Source organism: Marmota monax, unplaced genomic scaffold, assembly GCF_021218885.2.
Source record: "Marmota monax isolate L192 unplaced genomic scaffold, Marmota_monax_Labrador192_F-V1.1 WCK01_AAM20220418_F8-fsc00043, whole genome shotgun sequence".
Lineage (NCBI taxonomy): Eukaryota > Metazoa > Chordata > Mammalia > Rodentia > Sciuridae > Marmota > Marmota monax.
The window spans coordinates 1,795,752-1,811,664 of NW_026691982.1; the positions used below are offsets into that span (position 1 = coordinate 1,795,752).

The following is a 15,913-nucleotide window of genomic DNA, read 5'->3' on the forward strand; positions in this document are numbered from 1 at the left end:
AACTGCTTGCTAAAATTGTCTCCACAATACAAGTTAAAATTAAATTATCTACACACCATAAGCAACATTCTTGAAAAAATATCTGATCGAGTTGCTTCTACTTTAATCTTCTCCAATTTTCCAAAATATCCAAATTCCAGCATGGCAGTAAAACCTCCTCTTAATCTGAAATCAATAAAGACTATGTGGATTCAGAAGCCTCTTCTTAGTCCTAATGAATACAGGTGGTTCCTCAAAACCTCATGTATCCTCAAAGAACTTAACTTTTATTTCAATTTGACCTATTTAATCTCATCAGAGGCACCCAAAAGTTAACAAAATTCAACCTGAAAAATACCAAACACACACACACACACACACACACACACACACACACACACACACACACCTCTTTATATACTAGTAATAATTTTATGCAGCAGTTTTCAAAATCAGATCTACTTCTTCCAATCAATATGCTATTATGGAATTAAACTATTTAAAATGGTAACTTAAGTACTTGAGATCATGAAAGAACATAATATAAGCATTAAAAGGTCAGTTTTCCATTGCTAAATCAAATACCTGAGATAATCAACTACAAACAGTTTTGTTTTAGCTTAATTTTAGAGGTTTGGGCCTATGGCAGCACATCATGTTGGAAGCTGGAAGCAGAACAAAAGTATTCATTTCATGGCTAGGAAGTGAACAAGAGTGAGGAAGTGGATGGGGTTCCACTATCTCCTTCAAGAAAACACAGCACCTTCAATGACCTAAAAATCTACCAGGAGGACCTCTCAATAACACTAAGTCTGAGGACCACAGCTTTAACACACGGCCTTTTGGGGAACTTTCGAGATTCAAAGTATAGCAGTCATGCTGACAATTTTAAATATTCCCCATAAAGTCATAAGTGATAGCAGGCCATGAAGTACCTGTTATCTTTTAAACTCATACAAGGAACAACAAATAAATGACCTCCTGAACTGCATATCAATGTTTATGTGAAATTTACAGTCACACAAATTTTTATTTACAACAACTGACTTCATTTAAATTTCATAATTTTTATATCAACTTTTAAACTTCCAACAAGCAATGGAAAATAAATAACTGAAGAATGTATGTATAGCAATAGAGAGTATAGGATATCAGAATTCAAAAAACTACAAAAAACTCAAAAATAGTCTAGAGTTTATAATGACACATTCATTACATTATGTCCAGTCACTTTTTAAAAATGGCTCTTTAAAACCATGGGGAGGGGTTAAAAATGCAATACGGGACATGATTAAGTAAGTTTATCTGGACTAATAGGTTTAAAGAAACAAGAAAATACCTGGCCAAGCTTCCAAACATCCATTTCCCCCTCTTTTTGTGGTGCTTAGGGTTGAGCCCAGGGCACTCTACCACTGAGTTACACATCGCCAGTCTTTTTTATTTTTTATTTTGAGACAGGTCTAGTTAAGTTGCCCAGGTTGGGTTGAACTTGTGATCCTCCTGTCTTCGGCCTCCCAAACAGCTAGAATTATAGGCCTGAGCCACCTCACCCAGCTAAACATCCAGTTCTTAATCCTAAAAAAACCCTCCAACAATATTAGATGATTTCTGGCAATCAATTCCTACTAATGAGAACAAAGTGTATACACACATGGAAAAATACAGAGGAAGATGTATATTTATAGAGTCAAAAAATAGGAAAACAACCTAAATGACAGGAACAAAATAATTATACAAACTGTAGTATGTCCACACAATGACACTAAATTTCAGGCATTTTAAACATAAAAACTACATGTTATACTAAAAGTCCAAAAGAAAAAGACATTTCAAGCCCTTCTGCTATATTTGCTACCTTTTCACACTGTGAAAATTAATTTAAGAGGCTAGCATCCGCTATAACTTGGATGTCACCACCATAACTCACGTTAAAATTGTATCCCCATCATGAGGTAGAACCAGGCGAGGTCTTCAGGAAGTAATCAGAATTAGATGAAGTCATGAGAGTAGAGCTCTAATGATTGCATTAATGAGCCTATTCGGACTTGCTATGTGCTGCTCCATACCAACTGCCTTGAGACTTTAGACAGTACTCATCAGAAAGAAGAAGAAAGAAGGCTCTCACCGGATATGGTCCCTCAACCTGAGACTTTCCAGTCTCTGGAACTGTGAGAAATAAATTTATTTTCTTTATAAATTACCCAATTTGTGTTACTGAGTTGCAGCAACAGAAATGGACTAAGACTGGTCACAGGTCATACTGTAAATACAACACTATTCAAACAAATTGCGTATGTTCACTAAATGTAACACTATGGAGACACTGGAAAGAATAGGATTCTACTTAATAATATACCCCTATGGCAGGATATGCAGTGTTACCTGGAATATTAGTTGCAGTAGCATGGGCATAATATGAGCTAATAAATTTTTTAAAATTATCTACTTACATAAATATGTAATAAGTGTGTGTTAAGTTTTACATGTTTATGAGTATATGTGAGAATAAGAAAAGGGACATAAGACTCACTTTTAGTTTATATTTTTATACTATTTTAATTAAAGTAAGCATGTATTATTATCAAGTAAAAGATTTAACAAGAAACTGTTAATCTGAACTAAAAATAGTATTGACATTATTATAATAATTATACATTACTCTAACAATGAAATACTACTCAACAATAAAATAAAACAAAGTATTTGCAACAGTATAAACCTTTTAAACATTATTTTTAAAAGAAGTCTTACACAAAAGAATACATACTCAATGATTCCATATGTAAGAAGTTCTAAAACAGGCAATACTAATATATAGTGGCAAAAAAATCAGAATAGTGTTTTCAGGCAATACTAATATATAATGGCAAAAAAAAAAAATCAGAATAGTGCTTTCTTCTAGTGACAGGTGTGGTCACAAGAAGGAGAATGATGAAAACTTTTCAGGGTGATGTCAATGTTCTTTACCTTGATGGGAGACTGGGTTACAACAATGGATGCATTTGTTGAATTCATTAAATGGTACACGTAATATCTATCTGTATATTTGATTGTACATAAACTCTAAATTTTAAAGAGAAAACTAAACCAATACTGAACTGTAATGATATACATCTTTGGGGTAAAGAGCACTGATGTCTACAATTTACTTTTAAATGAATCAAAAAGGACACAGTGACATGTACACGAAAATGTTAATGGCAGAATCTAAGCAATGGGTGTATCACTGTAAGATTCAAAACATGTTTCTTATACATTTGACTTCTCATATACTATAATCCTGTGGGGGGAGAGGGTTAAGCAAAAATAGGCAGAAAATTCTGAAAATGAGTATTATTAACAGGGAACTAATCTTACAGGGAATTATAAATCCCCCCAAAATAAAAGTGTGGTATAATAGACATAGATCAATAACACATATAGAAAGTTAGAAAAAACCCAAATGTACATAAAAATTTATTATAGAATTAAGGTAGTCTCCCAAATCATTAGGAAAACACATATATTATGCAGTTAATTGTATAAGGATAAATTTGTACACATGTGAATATAATAAGAGAGCTGGATCCATACTTCCTACACGCCTCTTTTAAATATATTTCAGGTGGGTAGAAGACTGAGGTACTAAAAATAAGAGCACTGTCAGGGGTGATGATGCATGACTGTAATCCCAGCACCTTGGGAGGCTGAGGCAGGAGAATGACAAGTTCAAAGCCAGCCTCAGCAACTCAACTAGGCCCTAAACAATTTATCAAGATTGCAAAACAAAAAATAAAAAAGGGTTGGGAATGTGGCTCAGTGGTTAAGCATTCCTGTGTTCAATCCTCAGTATCAAAAAAATTTAAAGACTATAAAGCACATGGATGATACCACTAGGACTCTCTGAAAGACTATTTAATCTCTGGCTCAGTATGTGTGTAGTATGCCTATCATTTATTAAAGTTCATTCACTGTGATAAATCAATCGGTACATGGGCAACCTGGTAAGCACGATTAATGATAGCTATCAATACATTACCACCATCATCAATATCCTCATCTCAGAATAGGAAAGGTTTTGTGTAGCTTATAAACAAATCCAGACTCCATGAAATAACTCCACTCTCTATATTAAAACAATTTCCAAGCCAGGCATGGTAGTACATACTTTTAGTCCCAGCTACTTGAGAGACAAGAACAGAAAAGTTGCCTCAGCCCAGGAGTTTGAGGCCAGCCTGGGCAACAGAGTGCGACTTCATCTCCAAAAGGAAAGAAAGAAAAATTACTGTAAGCAGAATCAACATATATGTCAATATGGGGAAGAGAAGTTGCAATCCATATAGTAATTTATCTAATATATGAAAATCCCTACAAATAAAAATTTTAGGAAAGCAACAATGTAACAGAAAAAAAATAGAGTAGGAGGAACTGACATGAAAAAAAACATACAGATAGATGAAGCAATTAAAAATGTCTCCCAACATAATTCATAAAACAAATGCACATTAAAACTACAGTAGACTTTCCACTTCTGGATGGATGCAGAAAAATCAAAAGATACCATTCCCCTCACCCTAACTACAAAAACAAGTCACTTAAGATGGGAAACTACAATATTTTTTAAAGCCTCAAGAGCTGAGAGGACACACACATACACCTAACAAATGAACTAAACTCTAGAAAGCAACAAATCTTGCATTAGAGAAAAGAAAACCCCAAACCACGTTTTTTTTTTTTTTCATTCCTGATAAAAAGTCAAGAAAAATCTGCCACACATGGAGTATCAACCAAACTTTAAATTATTTTTAAGTCACATACATATTGGCTATTAAGATAGACCAGAATCCCCACATCCCTAAGTCACAATCACTACATCTACAACCACTCATCAGCACTTACCAACTAAAACTTCTGCAGTAGTTCTAGGAGTAGTAAAGAAGAACTACAAGAGATCACTTAAGAACATAGTTTTGAGATCTATAGGACAATATCAAAGAATCTACCACACAAGTAACTGACTGAAATCTCAGAAAAAGAGGAAAGAAAAATGAGGCAGAAAAAAGTTTGAAGACATATGACCAAGACCTGATGAAAACTGATTAAGGACACCAAAACAGATCCAAATTAGCAAACCCAGAAAGAAAACACTCTCTCTCTCTCTCTCTCTCTCTCTCTCTCTCTCTCTCTCTCCTGAGCCACCACAGTCAAACTGCTGACAAATAAAACAAACTAAATCTTAAAAGCAGCCAAAGGGGGAAAAATAGATACATTACACAGATGAACAAGGTTTAAATGACAAGTCTGCTTCTCACCACAAACAACAGAAGACAGAGGCAACGGACAACATTATAAAACAGCTGAGAAGTGAAAAACTGGTGACCAAGGTTCCCCCGGAAGAGGGAAATAAGACAATAAACTAAACATAAAATAAATAGATTAAAAAAGAAACAAAAATAAAAATGTGAAAGAGAAAAAGGAAACAACAAAAAAACCTAACAACATTCTTTAGAATGAAGAAAATTGACAAACTATTAGAAAAATTGAAGAAAATAAAAGAACAAAATTATCAACAAAAAAAGTAAAACATAGTAAATCCTATAGTCATGAAATGAATGACTACAATGTAAACAACTTTGTTAATAGTTTTAACTTCTAAACAGAAAAATTCTTGAAAATGGCACATAAAGACACAGAATACCTATTAAAGACTGATTTTGTGTAATCAACCAACCTTCCCAAAACCAAAAAACTTCAGTCCTAGATGGCTTCACTGGTGAAGAACACATATAACTAAGAAAAAAATAATAATAATTGTAAAATTTTTCAGAAAAATAGGACAGAATGATTCTCCACTTTTTTTTTAGTATTAGCAAATCAAATCCAGCAATTGTTTTTTTTAAAAATAATACACCATAATCAGGAGGATGTTTTTTATCACAGTAAATGCAAGGCTAGATTAACATCTAAAAGTCAACCCATGTAAATATACCACTCTAACAGATAAAAGGGAAAAAACACAATATGCTCATTTTAACAGATGCAAAAAAAAAAAAAAGATAATTTAACATATTCAATACCCTTACATGACAAAAACAGCAGTTAAAAGAGAATTTCCTCAATCTGGTAATATACCACTTGCAGAATATGTGCCAGGGAGGAAAAAAAAACAAAAGATTTGTAAGACCTCGACACAGAAAAGGATAAAATTTGCCCGTATATTGGTAAAATTTCTCAGAAAGAATCGTAAGTAACAGATCTCAAACACCCCACTACTTACACAAACCAAAGACACTAAATATAATCCTAAATTAAAAATAAGCTTCTAGCCGGGCGCAGTGACATATGCCTGTAATCCCAGCAGTTTGGGAGGCTGAGGCTGGAGGTTAACAAGTTCAAAGTGAAGTGCTAAGCAACTCAGTGAGACCCTGTCTCTAAATAAAATACAAAATAGGGCTGGGGCCAGGCATTGTAGCTCAGTGGTAGAGCGCTTGCCTAGCAAGTGTGAGGCACTAGGTTTGATCCTAAACACCACATAAAAATAAATGAATAAAATAAAGGTCCATGCATCTAAAAAAATAAACATAAATAAATAAATAAATGGTTTCGTACCTATCTGCAACTAAAAAATAAAAAAGAAAGAAAAAGAAAAGAAAGAAAAATACATCTGGGGATGTGGTTCAGTGGTCAAGTGCCCCTGAGTTCAATCCCCGGTCCCCCCCCCCCAAAAAAAGGCATTTAACAGTTTGTAAAGTGAAAGGCATTTTCTTACATAAATAAGGTAGTAAGAGAGTAATAAACCTAGTAGGAAGGGTTTACTGTATCTTGTTTCTTTTATTCATTCCCTTTTCTTGGGGATAAGGAAAGTATGATGAAGAAAAAAAATATTCCTGGAAGTCATTTTTCTCAAGCTTGAGTTATGTCATTCTCAGTATGTTCACATCACACATGAGAATATCTTACTTTCCACTTTACTAATAATACTATCACTGTCTCTTGATTTATACATATAAAATGATTTTGAGAAGCACTATAAAAATGCTGAAACAAAAAAAAATGCTAAATTTAAATTTAATTAGTCAGGAACTCACAGTGAAAAGTCAAATAAGAATGTAGCAGTAAAATGTGGTCATAAGATTCAACTTATCAAAAGTTAAGGGGATGAATGGGTAATAAAAAGCATTTTGGCCAATAATTAATTGCAAAATATTAACTCTTCTACCAACTGTAAAATTTATCAGATCAACATTACTGAAAGCAACTCTTTTTTGTGCAGCTCTATGAAAGCAGCAATCCTGAACATTGTACCATGTAATACTTTACTGAGTAGATATTAATATTCTTCAATGTCTTCCCCCCACAAAAACTAAGTTACCTGAATAACTTTAAGCTTAAACATTTTCTCCTCTTGAAGGTACTATGAAGTAAAAATAGAGAAATAGGTCCACAGATTATTTAATCTGCAAACTGCTCATATAAGTATTTCTCTGAAGCAAAATTCAACGTGACAGAGAATGGAAGCTGAGTTCCATCAAGAGTAAAAATGATTACATGAGAAGAAAAAAAATAGTAGGAATATAAGTAGAAAGATAATTTAAGCAGATCATTAGATTCTGTAAGCCAAGCTAAAAAGAATGCAATTTATTATCTAGAAATGCTGAAAATCTGGATTAAACAAAAGGATATTAAAAAGGTTGGAGCCAGATGCTGTGATATATGCCCAAAATCCAAGCACCTTGGGAAGCTGAGATAGGAGGATCACAAGTTCTAGGACGGCCTCAGCAAGCTGGCGAGACTGTCTCCAGAAAAAAAAAAAAAAGAACTGTGGAATGTAGTTCAATGATAAAACATCCCTGGGTTAAACCCTTCTACCAAAATAAATAAAATAAAAAAGGTTGGGTATCCACATCAAAAGAACTGGAAGGGAGAAAGACCAAAGACAGGAAGATTTTGTTAGAAAACAAATTGTGCTGGTAGACAAAAGGAATATGAGCTTCCTATTAAGCAATGTCACTAAGAATTGTTAAAAGAATGAGATAGGACCTGATGATTAAGTAGGGGTACAAGAAATGGAGGGAAGAGATGCCAAAATGTAAAATTTCAAGCCTGGATAATCTGCAGAAATGAAATGAAATGAAGTGAACCTAGAGAATATTTCTTTTCAGAAATGTAACTGAATGTTCAGGTGACAGATGCAGGCAATTGGAAATAAGAGCTTAAAGTTTTGAGAAGTAGTTTAGTAAACATTTATGTGAAAAATAAATGCCCACAGTAGAAGTTCTCACGGGGAGTCCATTAACAAGCTCTGAAATTTGAAGAAAATGTTTAAGTATATTTATGCTCAGGAAGGGAGTCTTTAATCATTCTTTGGATCTTAAGCACCAATGGCAGATTATTAAACAGAAACCATCTATAGCAATTATCTTAGTCCATCTGGCTGCAATAATAAAATATTCCAGACAGGGTAATGTTTAATGAACACAGACTTTTTAGCTCCCTGTTCTGGATGCTGTGAAGTCAAAAATAAGGGCATTAGAAGGCTTGGCAATTCTGATCCCAAGGCAGAGCCTAGAAGAAAGGAACACACTGTTCCTCACAGAATGGCAAAGAAGCAAAAGGGGGTTATAAAGGCATTAATCCTACCCATGAAGACAGTCTTTATGGCCTAATCACCTCTTAAAAGGTCCTAATTGGGTGGCACACACCTGTAATCCCAGCAGCTCGGGAGGCTGAGGCAGGAGGATCACAAGTTCAAAGCTAGCCTCAGCAGCTTAGCAAGGCCCTAAGAAACTCAGTGAGACCATGTCTCTAAATAAAATATAAAAAAAGGCTGGGGATGTGGCTCAATGAAACACCTCTGGGTTTAATTTCTGACACCCCCCAAAAAAAAATAAAAAGTCCCACATGTTTATGTGTTATATGAACCATTAAAATTTGAACATGAGTTTTGGAGGGGACAAAACACTCAAACCACAGCAGAAATGAGTAAGATATCAAGAGTAAAAATGATTACATGAGAAGATAAAAAATCAATGTAATGACTTTGAAAAATACAATTCAGAGTCAAGAAAAGAAATTAAAGTCCATAAGACTAATTCAAAAGAAAGAGAGCTAAAGTATCAGGGATCCAAGCAAATAGGAAGTTAAATACGAAGTTAAAAAGGCACCATCAAAGGGCTGCAGGTATACCTCAGACACATAACCCTACATTCAATACTCAGTACCTCAAATCATCATTAACATTGTCTGATGTTACACACATAGGTCAAAGAATATAAAAACTTCAGTCTTTTTTTTGTAGTTGTAGATAGAAGGCATGCCTTTTTATTTGTTTATTTTTATGTGGTACTGAGGATTAAACCCAGTGCCTCACATGTGTAAGGCAAGCACTCTACCACTGAGCTACCACCCTAACCCCTAAAACTTTAGTCTTTACATTTGGTAAACAAAAATTCATTGATAACACTGAGGTAAGCAGTTTTGGCTGAATATGCATGGTAAGAAATTATATTACAAGGGATTAAGAAATAGGGCAAATAAGCAAAAAGTATTGGATTTCACAATTTAACAGTGAAAGGAAAATGAAGCCAGCAAAAAAGTGACTAGAAGAAAAATACAATTTTATTTTTGCTACTACTCTTGTTGAGTCTTTCTTCTTTATGGAATAGAAAACTGACTCACTTGGCCAAAAAGAGCCAGTAGAAAGGGAAAGATAAAAAGAGGTCAACATGATCAAAATTTCAGAAGGAAAAAGATCATTTTGCAAACTCCAAAGAACACTTATTCCTCTAAGTTAGGAACAAAATAAACTTTAATGTGGTGAGAAAGGTATACTTCATAGTAATAATTGTGGATAATGGGGAAAACACCACAAAAACTCCAAGGAAGTTTCATGATTAATCTCTGCTAAGGATCAATAACCACTATGCTTTAGAATTTTTTCTTTTTCAATAAAGTTACTAGGAAAATAGAAAAGTAAAAAAGTACATATAGAAATTGAAAAAAAAACCCACTATTGTGTAGTAGTAAATTAAGAATAGTCATGGCTCTAGAGTTAAAAAGCTTGAGTTCAAACCACTGTGAAGAAGTATCAACTGTGCTTCAGTGCCTCAGTGTCATCTTCTGCAAAACACAGGTAACAATGTCTAATAAAACCTGGAATACAAAACATTTAAAAATGCATGCAAATGTCAAGATGGTAGTGGCAGCAGTATTAGGAAAGACAATACAAACAATAACAATAGTAGTGTAACCTATTAGTGTTTAATCAACCAGTATGTAAGAAAGAGGGAAAAGCTAGGTTCTTTAATATATGTCTCACTAAATCCTTGCAATTACAGACAGAAACCAGTAAAATTCTCCTTAGTATATTCAAAAAGGACAAGTTAATTTGCCTAGCACTCAGCTAATAAATGGCAAAAGTGAAATCTGAATATTGATCTATGTAGTCAAAAGGCTTCTTCTCTTTCCACTATACAATACTACCTCCACAGCATCTCACAAAAGCAAAAGAGGAGGTATTCTATTCTTCCCAACTAAACTCCAGAATCTGAGCACAACATTAAATCTATCCTGCTGTTTTCTGAAAAACTGAAGAGTCTGATTACTACATCTTGAGGTGTATTTTTTTTAAAAGTCTATAATATGATTAAAATGTGGACATTTAGTGATTGTAAGCCTATAAAAAAAATCTTTAAAATAGAGCAGAAAAATTTTTATATTTAAAAAACAAACAAAAAAGAACAAAAGAGTTTAATTTTTTTGTCCAAGGACTTCACATGAATGTTAGAGGACAGACCAACATCTAGGTTTACATTATTATTAACAAGTATGACTAAGCAAATGCTTGAGACAACAAATGACATTTTAATATCTACATTTTCAATAATTTAAAAACAAACTTAAAACACTGATCCAACTACAGAACTCATAACCAAATAAAATACTTACAAACTTTTATTTCATGCTAAAAAATGCAACCAGGCATTCACCCAACCTCATCTCCATCAATCTGAAAACTCACCTGCCCTAAAACCTTTCATTGGCTTCCCTCTATCCTTCAATAACATCCAAAATTCTTAACATGACTCAACAAAGTACAATGTGATCTGGCTCCTCTCTCTGGAACTCTCTACTACTATTCTTCTTTTGCTCTTTTTTCGATTTCTTTGAATCCCTCCAAGACACCTTTTTTCTCTTTTTAGGACTTCTGTACAATCTGTTCTCCCAAACCTTGAGAATGGCATGCTTTCATGGGTCTCTGTTTCCATTCTTTTACCCTAGCAAACTACTCTTCATCCTTCCAAGTTGAGATCAAATGTTAGTATGCTAGGAAGGCCTTTCCTTACCTCCCCATGTATTTTCACAGCATTTATATATTTTGACTTTAAGAAAACCCCACAATTTTGTAATTTCTTGTTCAACAGCTGTCTTCCCTTCCAAATGGTAAATGATATGAAGACAGTCATTTTGTGTCTTGTTTCCTAATATTTCCCCAATATCTGGCACACCGATGAACACTTGAGTAATAGGTCAAGTGCTCAATTAAAATTTGCAGAATTAATCATTTAAAATCTGTGATAAATCCAAAACCATAAAATACTAATATAAGTCGCTTAAAAGTTCTATATAAATCTCAAGTTATATCTTATCCTTGGTTTTTCCTATGCTCCTCTCTCAAACAGGTGTAGTTTTTCAATTACAATGTTAAACTGAAGCCAAAAAAAAACCCCATTGGATAACAAACTAAAGTTAGAAACCACTTGTCTTAAAAAGAATTAGGATAAGTTAAGTCATCATCTAAAAGAAATGGAACTAAAGAGACAGCAACACAAGTAGTTACAAATAATCTCTTTCAGGTTAATGAAGAAAAGGGGAACTGACAGTACAGCTGATTTGAAACTGAATACTCAGTTGTTCAAATTTAAAAACTGAATGTTTACAAAAAAATGGAAGTTATATCAACCCAAAACATTTTCCAAAGTTTTCTTTTAACTTCTTATCAAGTGCTAAGCACATATCAGGCAGTGTTCTATGATTTTCTTTATATATATTATTCTCCCCATTCTACAGATGAGGAAACACGGGCATTAACTTATTGAATATGATACAGCTGCTAGTTAAGTGGCAGAGGTACAAGCCATTAGGCCCTAGAGTTCTTCCCTCTCAACTCTTATGCTGTGCTCTTTACATTCCACTGCAATAGAACTACTTTATTTTTTTATCTTTGTTGATTTGGGGTTTTCTTGGGGTCCTGGGGATTAAACCTAGGGCCTTGAACACACTAAGAACATGGTCTATCACTAGGCTATATATTCCAGCCCCCTGAAATACAACTTCCATCTGCACTATTCCACTCAAATGAAACTACTTTGCCAGGATTACCAATGACCTCCACCTCAGATCTAAGGGCCACTTATCTGCCTCTATCTTTTTTCATCCACTCTGCAGTTTTCTATCAAGTTAATGATTCTCTTCTGTCACACATTTGTTCTTTCTTTAGTTAACATACAGCCCAGTTTTTCTACCTCAGTTCTAGGCCTCCCCTCTTCCCTAAGCACGCTTCCTAGGACATCTCCCACAATACTATGACTTTATATATCACCTGCATGACTACAAATTTCTCTAGTGCTGACCTGAGTTCTAGAATCATATATCCAACTTCCTAATTGACATCTCATTTAGGTGTACAATACCTCATACTTAATAATCAAAGCCAATCACTTTTCCCTCCTCCCCCAACCTGTTTTCTTTCAGCCTACTATAGTTGCTTAGACTAACTTCTTTGGCATCATCCTTGATTTCCCTTTTCCTCATTTCCCATAGCCAATCTATCAGCACATTCTATTAGATCTACTTAAGAAATATATTTGGTTCTTTCTGTCTCCACTATCTAATGCAAACAACCACATCTCCATCAGAATAGGTTCCTTCATCTCATTCTTTCCCCCTTAATCTCCTTTAAACAAAGCAGGCAGAATTAAATCAGTCCTTGCCTGCTTTATATCTTCTAATATCTTTGTATTACACTTTAAATAAAATCCTGATTCCTCATCATGGACTAAAAAATTCTATATGACTTGGCCCTGCTACTTCTCCAACTTCATGTCTTTCCACTTCCCCATCACAAAATACCTTACAGCCACAATGGCCTTTCTCTTCCTTGGAACACAACAGGATCATGTCTGCTACTGGCTGGGCCTTTGCATCTGCTCTCCATTCTGCAAAGAATGGTCCTTGCTCAGACTTTCACACAGATGGTTCCTTCCCCTCTTGAAATGTTGCTAAAATGTGACCTATTCAAAGGCCTTCTGTCTGACCATCCTATGTGAAGTAGCCCCAATTCTAATCACTCTTTTACATGATCCTCTATTATTACAATGGTCATAACACTATTGATACTATCAATATCTGAAATGGACCTATTCACTTGTTTATTACATCCTGTAGCTTTGAAATTTAAAAAGCTCTGTTCCCAAAGCCTCTCACAGTTCATAACAGCTTAATAAATGTCTTAAATTTCCCCTTTGTATTTTAATTGCTGACTGTAAACCAACCAAATCCGATAAAGCACTCAGTCCATGATTTATTTTGTATTAACAGGTAAGTGTTTAAAACACTCCTTAAAATTTCCAACAGAAGACATTTCGGAACTCTAAACTCACCCGTAAGCCCAGGCCACTTACAGCATTCCACTTAAAACTAATATTCCAGATGGATGGAGACTGAATTTTCTCCCACCTCTCCAAGTGAACGAACGTGTAGGCGGGAAAAGGGAATTTTACTGGGAATCCTAGCACCTGTTACATCTTCAATCAGTTAAGAGAAGTGGTGCAGATGAGCCAGACAGCACATGGGAGACGTGGCCTTTCTTTTAGTGATTGTATTTAGGTGAAACATGAGATATTTAACTAGAACTGTCCTAATGTCTAATAGAGGCCACCCATTTCATTTTTAAAAAAGTGAAATAGTCTTAGGACAGGAGATTATGCTCGAATTCACTAAAAGAAAAAGAAACGGATTTTGAGGCCCTCAGAAAACGTGTGTGCGAGGAGGCTGAGGTCGGTCTACACATAACGGGAAAACGAGAGACACACCGGTTCAAAATTCAGCTCCCTGATAAATAAAGCTCAGCTCAGGCTCTCGGCGTTATACTTGGACCTGGACGCGAGAGTGGCAGAGGAGAAAACAGCCCTGGGACCTCTGATCACCGTTTTGGCCTCCACCGCAGGCACTTTGGGGAAACACCACAGATCTGAGTGTCTGCCTACCCACCACAGCTATCCCTGCAAGGAGATATCCCCCGGATACTCACATGGGTTCGAGAGTCTTGCTGAGCCAGGACTTGAGTGCCTCGAAGTTTTCAATGATCATTTTAGAAACCATCCACAGGGGCCCCGAGGCCCGTCACACTCCTCCGCCCGCCCAGGTCGCAGCCGCTACGGCCGCCGCTGCCCCCGCCCCCTCCTCCGCGCGCCGCCCGCGCGGGCCGCGGTGGGAGGCGCCGGTGGCAGGTTCCCGCGAGCCCCGATCGGCGAACAGCTCCGCGGAGGATCGCCGCAGGCCGCGAGTCCTCGGGGTGCTAGGAGCTCCCCCTTCCCGGACCCCGGCCTGGGCTGAGGCAGCAACGGTTTGCCCGGGCCCTCCCCCTACCCTACTCCCCAGCGAGTCTTCCCGAACCGGGAGCGCGAAACGCGCTTAGACCCGGGCTTCCTCTCAGCTTCGGGACTAGGTGCTTGTTGGCAACGCAAGAGGCAAAAGTAAAGAAAGCGAAGACGAAGGGCAGCTCAATGGGAACGATTCGGGGGGTCTTCCCGGCTCCCAGCACCCCCAAGAAGATGGCTGCCGATAAATCTCGCGAGAATTAATGAAGTCTCGCGGTGACTCCCGGAGACTGCCGGGAAGAGACGTAAATTCCGCGGAGTGCGCACTGGACAAGTAGGATGGTTTGGTTTGTGCGTGTCTGCGTGGTTTGCGTGCCTGGTTCCGTTTTACCTTGTGGCTCTCTTAAAGGCTAAAGACGAAACCTGATTACGAGATCCGAGAGGCAGAATCTGCGAGACTTTCAGCTCACCCTCGGTGTGAGGGCTGTCGCGTGTCAACTGGAAAGAATAAGCGGGATGGAGAGCCCCTTGAGAGCGGTGTGCTGCGCATGTTTACCTTAGTAGCCTACCAAAACCTTATACTGTGTGGTGTGGACAAGATTGGAAAACACGGGCTAGTCTAAGCTAAACCACTAACTCTCCAAAGGATTAGTGTCCTCTCCAAAATTACTCGACTTACAGACAAAACCGTAATGACCTAGGGATGCCCCCAAGACAAAACTTGAAGTAACTTTGACAGCTCTCGGATACTTTCCAACCACCTGAAAGATAAGCCGTGGGGTGTTCCATTTTAAAGTAGAGCGGATTTCTCTATCTCAAGAGAAATTACCTTGTATCAAAAAAGAGAGCTTTCATATCACATCCCCAGAAAGTAAATTTCCCTTCAAGTTTGATTCCTGAGTTCTATTTATTTTATGCTCCCGTTAAGACTAAATGGAACTTTGCAAAGGGTCTAAAATTCATGAACTATAATTGAAATGAAAATATTCACAAACTGAAGACACTTAATAGACCAATAAAGTTCTGTATGGGAGACCCAGTAGTAGACGAAATTGTCCTTATGAACTCTGAGTTTATAATTTCCTAGAATGAAATGCCCTTAAACATTAAGTAAAAAAAAAAATATATCAAGTACAAAGCTAGACATTTATTCTAAAATATAGAATCTAGAGTAGAATGAAAATTAGAATCCAGCTACTGAATAACCGGTGTTAAGTGATTTAGATAAGTGAAATAAGCCAGAAACAGAAGTACAAACATTCATGATTTTACTTACATGAGGTTTCTAGAGTTATTGTAGTGAGAGAGAAAAATAGAAAGGTGGCTCCCAAGAATGAGATATGAAAAAGGAGGCA

At 36.3% G+C, this 15,913-nt stretch overlaps 1 protein-coding gene across 8 annotated transcripts in view; it reads right to left on the reverse strand.

The window, feature by feature from the left end:
• The window catches only part of Rbm26 (RNA binding motif protein 26), a 79,032-nt gene extending 64,221 nt beyond the window's left edge, over positions 1 to 14,811 (reverse strand). For 4 of the 8 annotated variants that reach the window (XM_046447266.2, XM_046447296.2, XM_046447249.2 and 1 more), the window contains exon 1: positions 14,270 to 14,810. In XM_046447266.2, coding sequence (XP_046303222.1) covers positions 14,270 to 14,340 — 71 coding nt within the window. In that variant the 5' untranslated portion in view covers positions 14,341 to 14,810. Of the gene's footprint in view, positions 1 to 14,269 lie in introns of all 8 variants that reach the window. The other 4 variants (XM_046447275.2, XM_046447226.2, XM_046447259.2 and 1 more) reach the window with 2 other exon arrangements.
• Between the last annotated feature and the right edge of the window lie 1,102 nt (positions 14,812 to 15,913).